The sequence below is a fragment of the Argopecten irradians genome, chromosome 6, assembly GCF_041381155.1.
Source record: "Argopecten irradians isolate NY chromosome 6, Ai_NY, whole genome shotgun sequence".
NCBI lineage: Eukaryota > Metazoa > Mollusca > Bivalvia > Pectinida > Pectinidae > Argopecten > Argopecten irradians.
This window is the reverse complement of record NC_091139.1, coordinates 22,149,915-22,164,332: the sequence shown is the minus strand read 5'-3', so window position 1 is coordinate 22,164,332 and position 14,418 is coordinate 22,149,915. Positions and strand designations below refer to the sequence as shown.

The following is a 14,418-nucleotide window of genomic DNA, read 5'->3' as shown; positions in this document are numbered from 1 at the left end:
GAGGTCTGTATATAGTTCTCAAATTGATCACATGAATTTCACAATATTGAATAAATGATGTAATCAAGTAATTTTCTACTGCAAACAAGATTAGATAACTAGCTGAATTTGATGAGAATGCAGAATTATGACATTACCTATAATTACCTATAATTCCCTTTGAAGGTACCCCTCACTGGGGCTCACATTATCTGTGGAGTATAACTGCTGCTTAAGCCATGCTATCTCACCTGGACAGTTCTGGCTGCAGTTGCTGGAAACACAGGACGATTTACAAACATTTATGGATAGAATTCAGGAAAAATACAGCAAGGAGAAGCCACTTACCTTAGAGGAAGTTAAACCTGGCATGGCTTGTGTAGGTCTGTATAGTGAGGATGGACTCTGGTACAGAGTTACTGTAATGGACAAAACTGACACTAATGTAGAAGTCATATTTGTTGACTATGGTAACTCAAAAACTGTTGCTCTATCTGACCTTCGTGAGATTCAGTCCGAGGACATGTTGTTTCCTCAACAAGCCTTCTGCTGTTCTTTGAAAGGCATCGTCCCAGAATCAGAGTCAGAAGATTGGGAAAAAATTTCTTGTAGTAGGCTTGAAGAACTCACATTTGAGAAAGACTTGAAAGTGAAACTTGTTAAATCTTTACCAAACTGTTGCTATGAAGCTGAAGTAAGTGATGGTGACATTTATCTGGCCGACACTCTGGTACAAGGTGGTTATGCTCGGTATTCCGCCAGTAATACTGGGGAGGAACAGCAAGTAGTGTCAGAGGATTCCAAAGATGAGGAAGATTTCCACAGTATGAAATCTGAGTCTATAGATAATGTAGATGTGGGGCCATTTAAACCAATGACTGTGATCCAAGATGAGAGTTATACTGCTGTTATTGTGAATATAACATCTCCAGGCTGTTTTTACGTACTCCTTGAGGAGAGTTCAGAGGACAGAGCAAAGCTTGTCAGTACTATAGATAAGTATGTGATGGATCATTCCGACGAGGTTCTGTCTTCAGATGAACTTGTTAAAGGCACTGGCTGCTTGGCCAGAACGAAGGATGGATGCTATGGCCGTGCTGTTATTAAAGAAACAAATGATCAAAGTTTGGAGGTGAGAAACAATTAACAGTTTCAATGATGCATCTGATGAACTAATTAGCTAACCTAGCCCAAAGGACTGGTGAGCTTATGTCATGGTGCAGTGTCTGTCGTCCATCCATCCATCAATTTTTCCTTTATATTTCTACTGGTCATAGGGGTTTACATGACAGTTATTATGTATTGTATCCAAAGGCCTGAAACATCCTTGCAATTGGGGGAAAAGGGAACAGAGTTTGTATAAATCTAGATATAAATGTCTATAAATGTATAAATTGGAGCTCAACAGAAAATGAAGTAATCTTTTAGAAAATAAACACTGAACCTATATTAAGAACATTTCTTGGCACAACAATACAGGTGAGTGATACAGGCCCAATCTTCTTGTGAGTATGGAAGATAACCAATTAAACATGAGTCTATCAGGTGGACAAGTATATATGGACCCTCATGAAATATGTTAATCGGCAAGACTCATGTTGACCAGAAGAAATCTTTTCACTTAGATATCTGGGTCCACTTGACAGACCCATGTAAGATTCTATTAGTCAGTGAAATGACCATAAATGAAAGGTTAAATCCCTTTATCTCCAATTACCTTTAAACTTTGAAAGTAGATAATTTGAACTAAGACACAACTTTTGTCAAATGAGATTTTCCTAAATCAGCTTTGTTAGAGAGGTGGACAGCATTTTTATTTTCGATGATGTTAGAGATGTATAAGTATATATATATATATTGGCTGTATTGCAGGTGTATTTCGTTGATTTGGGAGAGTGCCATAGTGTAGACAGTGCCTTTATTAAGCCTATCCCGTCTAATATGTTGGAGCTACCAGCCCAGGCAGTTGTGTGTTGTTTGGCTGACATTCAGCCTAGAGAGGGGAAAGAATGGTCTGAAGACAGCATCAAAGGATTTCAAGGTATTCTATATAACTCAGATGTAGATGGGCGATTGTTAATCACAAAAATTGTTTTGAGAATGTCTCCAGGGACAATAGAACCATATGAATTCAAATCACAAAATCAAATCAAATCTTATCGAGATGCAAACTCAAAGGAGCCATGAGTTGATTTACAGAACATGGTTTTACACAAGTGCTCAAGTCTGACTAAATCACTTTAATAACGTAATGATTTACTAGCTAATGATTAGCTCTATTATTCAACTGCTGTAAAATATTAATGAACAAGAAACACTAAACTACACACACTGTCTTCTAGTTCAATAAAAACTTGTCTGTGCATATTGCATTGAAAAATATGTCTGTCTTCGTTTCACTTATTTTGTGTTTAGATTTAGATAACTGATGTTTTATGTACCATTCAAATTTATGTACCATTCAAATTTAAAGTTATATGTGCCATAATTTTCATACTGACTGATCAAGAGGAGATTTCATATGACATTCACTACCACAAGTTAACAATAACTTAAGAATCACAATACTTACAATGACGATGCATATCTTTAAATTTTACACAGACATGAGAGAGATCAAAATGAATTATGATTAATAAAAGATGCTAATTATCTCTTGTATCTTGGATAAATTGATGTAAGTTCAGTAAATATGTGTATTGACCACATCTGAAAGGTAATTGACAAGTAATGAGCTTCTATATACACATTCTGTACAATGTTTATGCTATTGTTTTGTAGCACTGTCGATCGAGTGTAACCAGGTATCCCTGTATGTTGACCCACTTACACAACGTGATGGCCTACCATACAACGTCACTGTTAGCTCATCTGGAGCAAAAGCATCGGAAATGATTAATATGCAAATGGTTGAGCTTGGCTTTGCCGATTTTCTGCCTGGGTCCCCGTTGGAGTCCGAGGCTTTAATGGATGAAACAGGTATATTGGCTTTGTTATGCTATCTTTAAAAACGATTTCTTGTGGATAACTATAGAGGCCTAGACCTGATATTGGGCCTGTAACATGCTGGGATGAAGGGCTAACAAGTTTTTTCAAATGGATGACCTTGATCTTTAGTCAAGGTCATTGTGATTTATTGTAATATAAATGGTATTGCCACCCACTTGCAATACACAACAATTGGATACTAACACAAATGTAAAGGTTGATTGATATTGATATATAAAGTTTATATAAAAAATAAGTAGTTTTTTGCACTGAAATTAGACATCTTTCTAGATTAATGTTGTTTTTACAGAAGTCTCCTTCACAGAGCTTTCATTGATGAAAGAAAATTCCATTGGGAGTGACGATGAAACAACAGGTAGGTCATAGGTTATTTAGTCCATCACTATTCTGTTGGTGGGCATTCAAATCTCCTTATCTTCTGTCATCTGTCTGTGCTTCTAACTGTCTATAAACAGTTCTTGCTACCATTTTTATGTGAAATAGTTTGCCATTGGAATTATACTTTTACCAATGGCATTTAGAGATAATCAGGAAACAACATGGCTGATTAGCAGCTATCTTGGGTTTTGACACTTTCTCAGAAAGAACATGTAGAGTTTGCTTGGTCCTTAGTTCTGCATATCTATTTTTGAACAAATCCTAACACAATATGGCTAACAGTGGTCATATTGAATTTGACAATGAAAGTGTGTTGCTAGTTTCCCCATGTGTATTCAATTTTTCAATAGAAGAGCCGGTGAGCTTTTGCCATGGCGCGGCGTCCGTCGTCCGTCCGTCCGTCCGTCCGTCCGTCAACATTTCCTTTAAATCGCTACTTGTCCTAGAGTTCTGCATGGATTGCAACCAAATTTGGCCAGAAACTTCCTTAGGGGAAGGGGATCAGATTTTGCATAAATGGTGACCTGACCCTGACCCCCCTGGGGCAGGAGGGGCAGGGCCCAATAGGGGTAATAGAGGTAGATCCTATAAATCGCTACTTGTCCTAGAGTTCTGCATGGATTGCAACCAAATTTGGCCAGAAACTTCCTTAGGGGAAGGGGATCAGATTTTGCATAAATGGTGACCCTGACCCCCCTGGGGCAGGAGGGGCGGGGCCCAATAGGGGTAATAGAGGTAAATCCTATAAATCGCTACTTGTCCTAGAGTTCTGCATGGATTGCAACCAAATTTGGCCAGAAACTTCCTTAGGGGAAGGGGATCAGATTTTGCATAAATGGTGACCCTGACTCCCCTGGGGCAGGAGGGGCGGGGCCCAATAGGGGTAATAGAGGTAAATCCTATAAATCGCTACTTGTCCTAGAGTTCTGCATGGATTGTAACCAAATTTGGCCAGAAACATCCTTGGGGGAAGGGGAACAGAACTTGTATAAATTTTGGCTCTGACCCCCCGGGGGTAGGAGGGGCGGGCCCAATAGGGGAAATAGAGGTAAATCCTATAAATTGCTACCTGTCCTACAGTTCTGCATTGATTGTAACCAAATTTGGCCACAAACATCCTTTGGGGAAGGGAAACAAAACTTGTATAGATTTTGGCTCTGACCCCCCTGGGGGCAGGAGGGGCGGGGCCCAATAGGGGAAATAGAGGTAAATCCTAAAAAATCGCTACTTGTCCTAGAGTTCTGCATGGATTGTAACCAAATTTGGCCAGAAACATCCTTGGGGTTAACAGAATTCGTATAAATTTTGGCTTTGACCCCCCTGGAGCAGAAAGAGTGGGGCCCAATAGGGGAATTAGAGGTAAATATTCAAATTCCTTCAGAAAAGAAACAATGAACTTGTATTGAGAACATTACTTGGCATTACAAACCAGGTGAGCGATACAGGCCCTCTGGGCCTCTTGTTTTAGAAGAGGTGAAAGATCCTTCTTTCCATTGACTAATTGGTGGGCACAAAGATCTCCATGGGATTTCTTGTTTTGAAAAAAAGTGATTCATAGAGAGCACCAATGACCAATTTTCCAACCTTACTTAGGCCTCTTAAGAGACAAAACAGAAAACAAGAAATGTTTACCAATGTTTTACTGCACTATGTATAAACACTACCAGTATATAAAGACTGGTTTTGGTTGTCTCCCTTGATCAATCTTTATAGATAGGATTTACTTGATGACTAGGTTGTCTGATTTTTCCTGCCGTTAGGACCTCACTAGAGGCTTCATAAGACATGTAAATTTTGAGCTACAAGTTATACCTTCCACATTCAAATTTGTGATGTTATGTTGACCATATATTGATGTCATATTGACAAGATATTGATGTTATGTTGACCAGATATTGAAAGCTCCAAGGTAACCATGGAGGAGTCTGTACTGGAAACAACAGGAGCCTCGGATAGCTTTTCCTTCCTGTCTGGCAAACAGCTTGATAAATTAATCACAGGAGGTATGTCAAATTGATCTGATTGTATTTATATGAAAAAAGGTTTTAAAAATGGAAAAAATGAGAAATGATTTTTTACAAAGTGATAGAATCTTTCATCTTTGTAGAAAAAATCATTCTGGTTTGCCCTGAAGTAAGCCTTGAGCCTTTAGTTTTAATTGTTAACGAGATGGGCTTTATTTGCGGTGAAATACAGTAATATATAACTGTAACATGTGTTTTCATTCAGACAGAATCCTTGCAAAATTTTGAAAGATATCATTTGTTATCTAGTGAAATAATTTTCTCATTGAACAGACAAGAATAAGGAAGAAACATATGATGAATTCTATGACGCAGAGGAGAAAGACGATGAAAGGAGAGCTGTACAGTCAAAGGTCAGTGAACAGGAGACTACTGAGTTAGATGATAGTCCTGATGGAAAGGTCTCCGAGAAGGAAGACGGCAAAGTTAATGATGAAGGAAGTGTAAAAGAAGATGAAAACGAATTGGATGAGGATGCAGTTACAGAAAGTACTACCACATCAGAGGAGAAAAAAGAAGAGGAAACTGAAAATATTGGTGATGAAAATGAGGCAGAAGAAAATGTATATACATCAGAAGAGTTGAAAACCGAGAAGGGATGTGAGGATGAAGTGGAAGAGGAGGCCATCAAAGAAACTGCTGGTGATCTTCAAAACCTCTCTCTGGTGGATGATAAAGAGAAAGTAGAAGGAAATGAAGAGGAAGCTAATGACAGCACCACAGAGACGGTGACAGGTGAGGATCCGTCCACAGATCAGTCACAAAAAGATTCTGACAAGGAGGATTCCATGGATGAGAGTTTCACGAAGGAAGATTCCAAAGTGGAATCCAAAGATGAGGTCAAGGGTTCTAAAGATGAGGCAAAACATTCAGTACAGGAGGAGGATTCTGCATCTGTTGATATTAAAGAACAGACTCAAGTAGAGGAAAAGAGCACAAAGGATGAAAACTATAAGGAAGAAAATACAGAAACAATTGACATTCTAGATACAGGAAAGAGAATGGATGATGAGAGTGATAGTGGTGTTTAACAGTGGAGATTGTAGTGGGAATTAAATACCAGCATCAAACCTAATCTAGAGATAATGAAAAAATAAATTGTTAAGAATAAGTTTTTCATGCAGTTTGGTTCCTAGTCTTGTAGCAAATGCAAGGTTGTGTATGAAGAGTAGAGTACGTGTTGATAGCTCCATCAGCAGATAGAAGAATGGATTAAGTATTTTTAACATTTATTTTGAAGATATGGTTGTGTGTATGATAGGTTCTCATGTTTTCCTGTTTATTTTTAACATGTATGTGTTTGACACAATACTGGGTATGTACTACATATGTCTGTACAGAACATGTTTATATACTATAGGCACACTTAGGTTAAGGATTAAACTTTTTTTTTTTTTTTTGTTAAGGCTATGATACAAAAAATCAATCAATTTGTATGTTATTGATTTATTTGGAAGTTATTTCTATAAAATAATTTTCTGAATTATGTTATTGTAATTTCTAAATCAGAAAGAAATGTTTCTTACTTGAAGAACATTATAAAATGTGCATTTGTGAAACACCTAGCTATAAATTTGGGTTTGAATGTAGCGGCAGAGTGATTGGAAAGTTAGATAGGTGTACAATAATGAAGGCATGATCCTGAACATTGTCAGACTTAAGGTGGTATCAGAAACGTCACAAAAATGTAGGTGTGAAAGTTGATACAGATATGATTATGCTTTATAAGTTATATAAGTTTTAAACCTTCACATTTAATGACTACAACAAGAAATACAAATTGTCAGTTTTCCTCTTCTGTTTTCATTAGTACATTTCATAACAAAGTTATGTCACAATTTTGATTTTCATTTAGTCAGATATACAACACTGTATCCAGTCTTAATCTGACATTTATTGCTATTCTAGAAAATTACTGGCAAAGCAAGAGTATATATTTTTGCATAATTTTTGTTTTGTATCATGTAACCATTTTATTTTGTGTAATATTGCTATAAAAGAAGAATTATGTAGTCTATGAATAATGAAACCATTTCGTATTGAAACAATTCTTATAAAACATTTGCCCCAATATGTGACTTCTAGATTGACAATATAGGCAAATCAAAATGTTAATAATCATGATATGCAACTCTAACTGGTTTTATATCTAGAAAGGTCGCCCTGTGGATCACAGACCTGATTACATTCATCATTATGTATGTAAATATAGTACTGAAATATTGTTTAGTCATTTTGTTGACACAAATAGAAAAATGTGTTTATTGTAATATCATATATACATATGCTGATTTTAAACCTTATCATGGGTCATATTTACATTAAAATCCACCATTGCTGTTTTTCCCACCATGTTTATATTGACAGTGCTTCTTAGACAAATTTTGACTTTTCTATTTTCCCTGCCATTATATTATCTATATAATTGGTGTGTATTCATATTTAGGTATCAAAATGTAGAACTGAGAAAGTTCTGTATCTATGATGTAGTGGTTTGAAGTCTTGTTTAATTCACCATAATATAAACATTTAGCAGGTATAGGATTCAGAATAATACAAAGCTTTCATTGATACTTTCACATTTCTTTACATTTTCATCTAAAACCCATAAAACTATATTTTGAAGTGATCGATCACTGTTTTGCCTTTATGCTTCAAAACAATAGCTTGTTTTAAAGCTTCAAATAATCAATTCTTACATAAAACTTCTTACTACATATACTATTGCTCATATGATTTAATTTGTACCCCTAATTACACATATATCCCAGATAAAGGGAGGTAATTCAAACTGTGATGGTAAATTCTGCTTACTGCTATTGTCACTGACGACCACAATGGTAATGCCCGTCTACCTGACAACTTCATGTAGTGTTCAATTACTGTAAAACACATGACCATTTTATATCATTGTTATGCCATCTTTTTCTGAGAAAATGTTAGTCCCACAGATTAAAACAGATTTTCACAGAATGACAAGATGGTAAAAAAAAAACCTCCAGTTAGCATTGTTTTGTCAAATGGTTGAACAGTCAGCTGATAAAGTGAAAGACAAATTTGACAGTATTAAATATACACAGCTAGAACTATACATGAAGCAGTGAAAGTAATAAATCTTAAATTCTCAGTTTGTGTTGACATGTTGCACATCAGTGCGGTTCATTAAGTTTTTTGTAATACAAGCAAAATAGCTATGTACAATACCCTGTACTAGACGTGATAGTGATTACGCTCTCAGCAGAATAGACATGTATTGTACCCTGTACTAGATCTGATGTATTGTACCCTGTACTAGACCTGATAGTGATTACGCTCTCAGCAGAATAAACATGTAGACATGTATTGTACCCTGTACTAGACCTGATAGTGATAACGCATATCATGTACAGACCTGATAGTGATCGCTACACAGAATAGACATGTATTGTACCCTGTACTAGATCTGATAGTGATTACGCTATCAGCAGAATAGACATGTATTGTACCCTGTACTAGACCTGATAGTGATTACGCTATCAACAGAATAGACATGTATTGTACCCTGTACTAGACCTGATAGTGATTACGCTATCAGCAGAATAGACATGTATTGTACCCTGTACTAGACCTGATAGTGATCACCTATCAACAGAAAAGACATGTATTGTACCCTGTACTAGACCTGATAGTGATCACCTATCAACAGAAAAGACATGAATTGTACCCTGTACTAGACCTGATAGTGATCACCTATCAACAGAAAAGACATGTATTGTACCCTGTACTAGATCACAAAACTGGTGCCTATTTGTTAGTGCTACACCAACCTTTTTGGTGATTTTGTTTGTTTGATGCCCTCAGTAAGGAAGTTTGTAAAAAGCAATGTTTGGATTAATAAAATGTTCTTGTTATATGTGTAGTTTTGTCTATTATAAGATCAGAAGGCCAGAACGGTCATTGTGCTTTGTCTGTGTCGTCCGCCGTGCGTAAAGGGTACAGGTCCAGGATACTCATATTGGGCATGTGCAATGTAGCATGCTGGACTGATGGGCTTTTAATACATGAAATACGTTTTTGCCAATTAATAATATTACCCTTCATTCAAGGTCACAGGGGTCAAATATGCTAAAATCCTTTCAATGACTTCTTGTCAATAATTAAAATTCCTTGAGACCTGATATTGTGTCTGTAGCATGCTGGTATGAAGAGCTATCAAATGAATGCTTTAAAGGTCACAGGGATCAAATAGGTTAAAATGTAGCATATTGGGATGATGCCTTATTGAAGGTCTAACAAACTTGTTCTTTTACGTTTACGGTATTTAAATCAAATATGCTACATTCTTTTAATGACTTGCTGTGTACTTCAGTTCTGCTATATATTGTATTGTATTAAAAGTCAGATTATCGTTAAAGCCCATTGGATCTGTTGCTTATAGTCATCATGTTTCTTCCTTTCGTTGTGCTTTGTTCGAAAACTTTTTATTCAAACGACTTCTCATTAACCGAAGAGCCCAGGGTACTGGTATTGAGCCTGTGGAATGATTGGATGAAGTGCTACAAATGACCTAGGCCTTCATTCTAGGTTACAAGGGTCAAATAGGCTAAAATCTTTAAACGTACAACTTACTGTATATTTCAATTCTGCTATACATGTATATTTTAACAGTCAGGTGACCGTTAAGGCTCAATGGCCTCATGTTTTGGGATCAATCTGAAGACAAAATGGTTGACAGACCACCATCTTGGACAAGTACTGAAGAGGTTTTTCTGACGTTCCATACTAGGATTAAGCTATCATGTACACAGAGTCCGGACGCGAACTAGCGGTTTTTTGTCCTAACCCAAAAAAATGTTAAATTTTTAGGTCATCTGACCCGAAGGGTCAGGATGACCTATTGTCATCATGCACCGTCCATCGTCGTGCGCCGTCCGTAAACTTTTCATTCAAACGACTTCTTCTCAATAACCGAAAGGCCCAGGGTACTGATATTTGGCCTGTAGCATGCTAGGATGAAGGGCTACCAAGTTTGTTCAAATGAATGGCCTTGACCTTCATTCAAGGTCACAGAGCTCAAAAAGGCTAAAATCTTCAAACGAATTCTTCTCAAGAACCAGAAGGCCCTGGGTATTGATATTAGGCCTGTATCATGCTGGGATGAAAAGCTACCAAGTTTGTTCAAATGAATGACCTTGACGTTCATTAAAGGTCACAAAAGCTAAAATCTTTAAACGACTTCTTCTCAATAACCAGAGTGCCCAGGGTACTGATATTGGGCATGTAGCATGCTGGGATGAAGGGCTACCAAGTTTGTTCAAATGAATGACCTTGATCTTCATTCAAGGTCACAGGGGTCAAAAAAGCTAAAATCTTTAAACAACTTCTTTTCAAAAACCAGAAGGCCCAGGGTACTGATATTGGGTCTGTAGCATGCTGGGATGAAGGGCTACCAAGTTTGTTCAAATGAATGACCTTGACCTTCATTAAAGGTCACAGGGGTCAAATAAGCTAAAATCTTGAAATAACTTTTTTTGTGAATAACTAAGAGCCCTAGAGACCTGATATTGGGCCTGTGACATGCTGGGATGAAGGGCTACCATATTTGTTTTAAAATAAATGACCTTGATCTTCATTCAGGATCACAGGGGTCAAAATGGCTTAAATATTTAAATGACTGTTGTATTGTGCCAATAGTCAGATGACCGTTAAGGCCCATGGGCCTCTTGTTTTGTCTGTGCTGAATAATGTCCATCCAGGTGGGTGTGGAACTCTCACCCTTACACATTTTGAAATATTCAAGATGGCCGCCGAATATTGAAAGTTTCAACATTTCTTTTAGAAATCATATAAAACCAACATTAAAACTCTATATTTTCTCATTTTAAGCTTTCAAGGATACAACTGGTTAAAACGGAAGTAAAATGTAGTACTGTATGGCGGACAAAATAGTTCATAATACTGAAATTTTGATAAAAAGTTCTCATGAGATTTAATGTTGGTTTTATATGATTTCTGATGAGACTATTGAAATTTTCAATATTCGGCGGCCATCTTGATTGTTTCAATATGCTCAAGGGTGAGAACGTTAACTCCACACCCAACTGGATCTTATTTTATACATATGAATATGTATTAATCAGCAAAGAAAAAAACACACAAGGGATTTTTGGGTTTAACTTGGCGTCCGGACTAGCAATAATTAAACCTTTACTTTACATGGTCGGGATCACTGTATCGTAAACCTTAACTTTACATGATCGGGATCGCTATGTCATAAACATTAACTTTACATGATTGGGATCACTGTATCATAAACCTTAACTTTATATGATCGGGATCACTGTATCATAAACCTTAATTTTACATGATGGGATCGCTATGTTATAAACCTTAACTTTACATGATCGGGATCGCTGTATCATAAACCTTAACTTTACATGATGGGGTCGCTATGTTATAAACCTTAAATTTACATGATCGGGATCGCAGTATTATAAACCTTAACTTTACATGATGGGGTCGCTATGTTATAAACCTTAAATTTACATGATCGGGATCGCTGTATCACAAACCTTAACTTTACATGATCGGGATCGCTGTGTCATAAACCTTAACTTTACATGATCGGGATCGCTGTATCATAAACCTTAACTTTACATGATGGGGTCGCTATGTTATAAACCTTAAATTTACATGATCGGGATCGCAGTATTATAAACCTTAACTTTACATGATGGGGTCGCTATGTTATAAACCTTAAATTTACATGATCGGGATCGCTGTATCACAAACCTTAACTTTACATGATCGGGATAGCTGTATCACAAACCTTAACTTTACATGATCGGGATAGCTGTATCACAAACCTTAACTTTACATGATCGGGATCGCTGTATCATAAACCTTAACTTTACATGATCGGGATCGCTGTATCATAAACCTTAACTTTACATGATCGGGATCGCTATGTCATAAACCTTAACTTTACATGATCGGGATCGCTGTATCATAAACCTTAACTTTACATGATTGGGATCGATATGTCATAAACCTTAACTTTATATGAGCGTGATCACTGTATCATAAACCTTCACTTTACATGATAGAGATGGCTTTATCACAAACCTTTTCTTTATATGATCGGGATAGCTGTATCACAAACCTTAACTTTACATGATCGGGATCGCTGTATCATAAACCTTAACTTTACATGATTGGGATCGCTGTATCATAAACCTTAACTTTATATGATGGGATCGCTGTATCATAAACCTTAACTTTACATGATCGGGATCGCTGTATCATAAACCTTAACTTTACATGATTGGGATCGCTGTATCATAAACCTTAACTTTACATGATCGGGATCGCTGTATCATAAACCTTAACTTTACATGATTGGGATCGCTGTATCATAAACCTTAACTTTACATGATCGGGATCGCTGTATCATAAACCTTAACTTTACATGATCGGGATAGCTGTATCACAAACCTTAACTTTACATGATCGGGATCGATATGTCATAAACCTTAACTTTACATGATCGGGATCGCTGTATCACAAACCTTAACTTTACATGATCGGGATCGCTGTATCACAAACCTTAACTTTACATGATCGGGATCGCTGTATCACAAACCTTAACTTTACATGATCGGGATCGCTGTATCATAAACCTTAACTTTACATGATCGGGATCGCTGTATCACAAACCTTAACTTTACATGATCGAGATAGCTTTATCACAAACCTTAACTTTACATGATCGGGATCGCTGTATCATAAACCTTAACTTTACATGTGCGGGATCGCTGTACCATAAATCTTAACTTTACATGACGGGGGTTGCTGTATCCTAATCTGGATTCAAACTCGGGACCTCGAAACACTATTCAAATGCTCTACCGACTGAGCTTCTTGGTCATCGAAAATGGATCCAGTTCAATTCTGTCACAAGTGGTTCATTCCAGGTTGACAACAGTGAAACAAATTTTACTGGGGGTTACCTCCCTTACAGTTAGAGTCTAACAATATTTGTCATTTTGTCATCATGCTTTGTCCGTCGTCGTCCGCCGTCAGTAAACTTCACGTTTTGAATTTATCAAGTTGTACCACTACGATTTCGCTGAAACTTTCCTGAAATGATCCTGACGTGGTTCCAATGAAGTATGCAAATATTGATACATGGAAACTGGTGCCAATTTCATCAAACAAGAAAATGTTCCTTTCTGTTGAAATTACATGTATAAGGAAGCTATGTCCAGAAATTTCGATACAATCTAAAAGTCTTATCGCACTAAAGACAGTCAATTGCAATCAGATCGATCCACAGGGACCTGGCACGATTTTATTAAACTTACAATATACATATATATATATTATAGTATCAAGGGTATGAACTCGGCGGTCGAGAAAAACATACCTATTTTTTTAAAACCGTGATTATTTTAATAAATGGGTTCTATACAACATTGACGGATATCTTACATTAAAGAGAAATAATCTATCTTTGCATTGAGTGCTTGATGGACAAAATTGACCAAGTATTGGCGAAGTTATGGCTTGATGAATCGGGAAATTTACGAAAAATATGCTAGGTAGACATTTCCCTGTCCGGTCAAAATGTCGTCTCGGCTCTAATGGGCACCTCAAAAACCAAGCCAAAATCACAAAATCTACGCTTGTGGTGGTAAACAGTACCCATAACTGTGTTCATCCACAATCTCCTTTGGAGGTGTCATGACCCGTACTTTGTAGAAACTCCATTTAAACATCGTGTAGCTCACTTACTTTAACCGTCACCGCCATGTTCCTTTGTTCTTCGGAACGCTTCTCGAGTTTACCCACAAGCACAACATTACATAATTTGCATAATGTAGTCACGATATGTAAAGTCGAGAAGCGTTCCGAGAGAAAAATGAACATGGCGGTGACGGTTAAAGTAAGTGAGCTACACGATGTTTAAATGGAGTTTCTACAAAGTACGGGTCATGACACCTCCAAAGGAGATTGTGGATGAACACGGTTATGGGTATTGTTTACCACC

At 37.0% G+C, this 14,418-nt stretch overlaps 1 protein-coding gene across 3 annotated transcripts in view; it reads left to right on the top strand.

Moving 5' to 3' along the window:
• LOC138325337 (uncharacterized) overlaps positions 1–7,683 on the top strand; it is a 36,756-nt gene extending 29,073 nt beyond the window's left edge. For all 3 annotated transcript variants that reach the window (XM_069270926.1, XM_069270925.1, XM_069270924.1), the window contains 6 exons: positions 166–1,111; positions 1,852–2,020; positions 2,761–2,958; positions 3,278–3,343; positions 5,259–5,369; positions 5,664–7,683. In XM_069270926.1, the coding sequence (XP_069127027.1) occupies positions 166–1,111; positions 1,852–2,020; positions 2,761–2,958; positions 3,278–3,343; positions 5,259–5,369; positions 5,664–6,421 (2,248 nt within the window). In that variant the 3' untranslated portion in view covers positions 6,422–7,683. The remainder of the gene's footprint in view (positions 1–165; positions 1,112–1,851; positions 2,021–2,760; positions 2,959–3,277; positions 3,344–5,258; positions 5,370–5,663) is intronic.
• Positions 7,684–14,418: the final 6,735 nt, after the last annotated feature.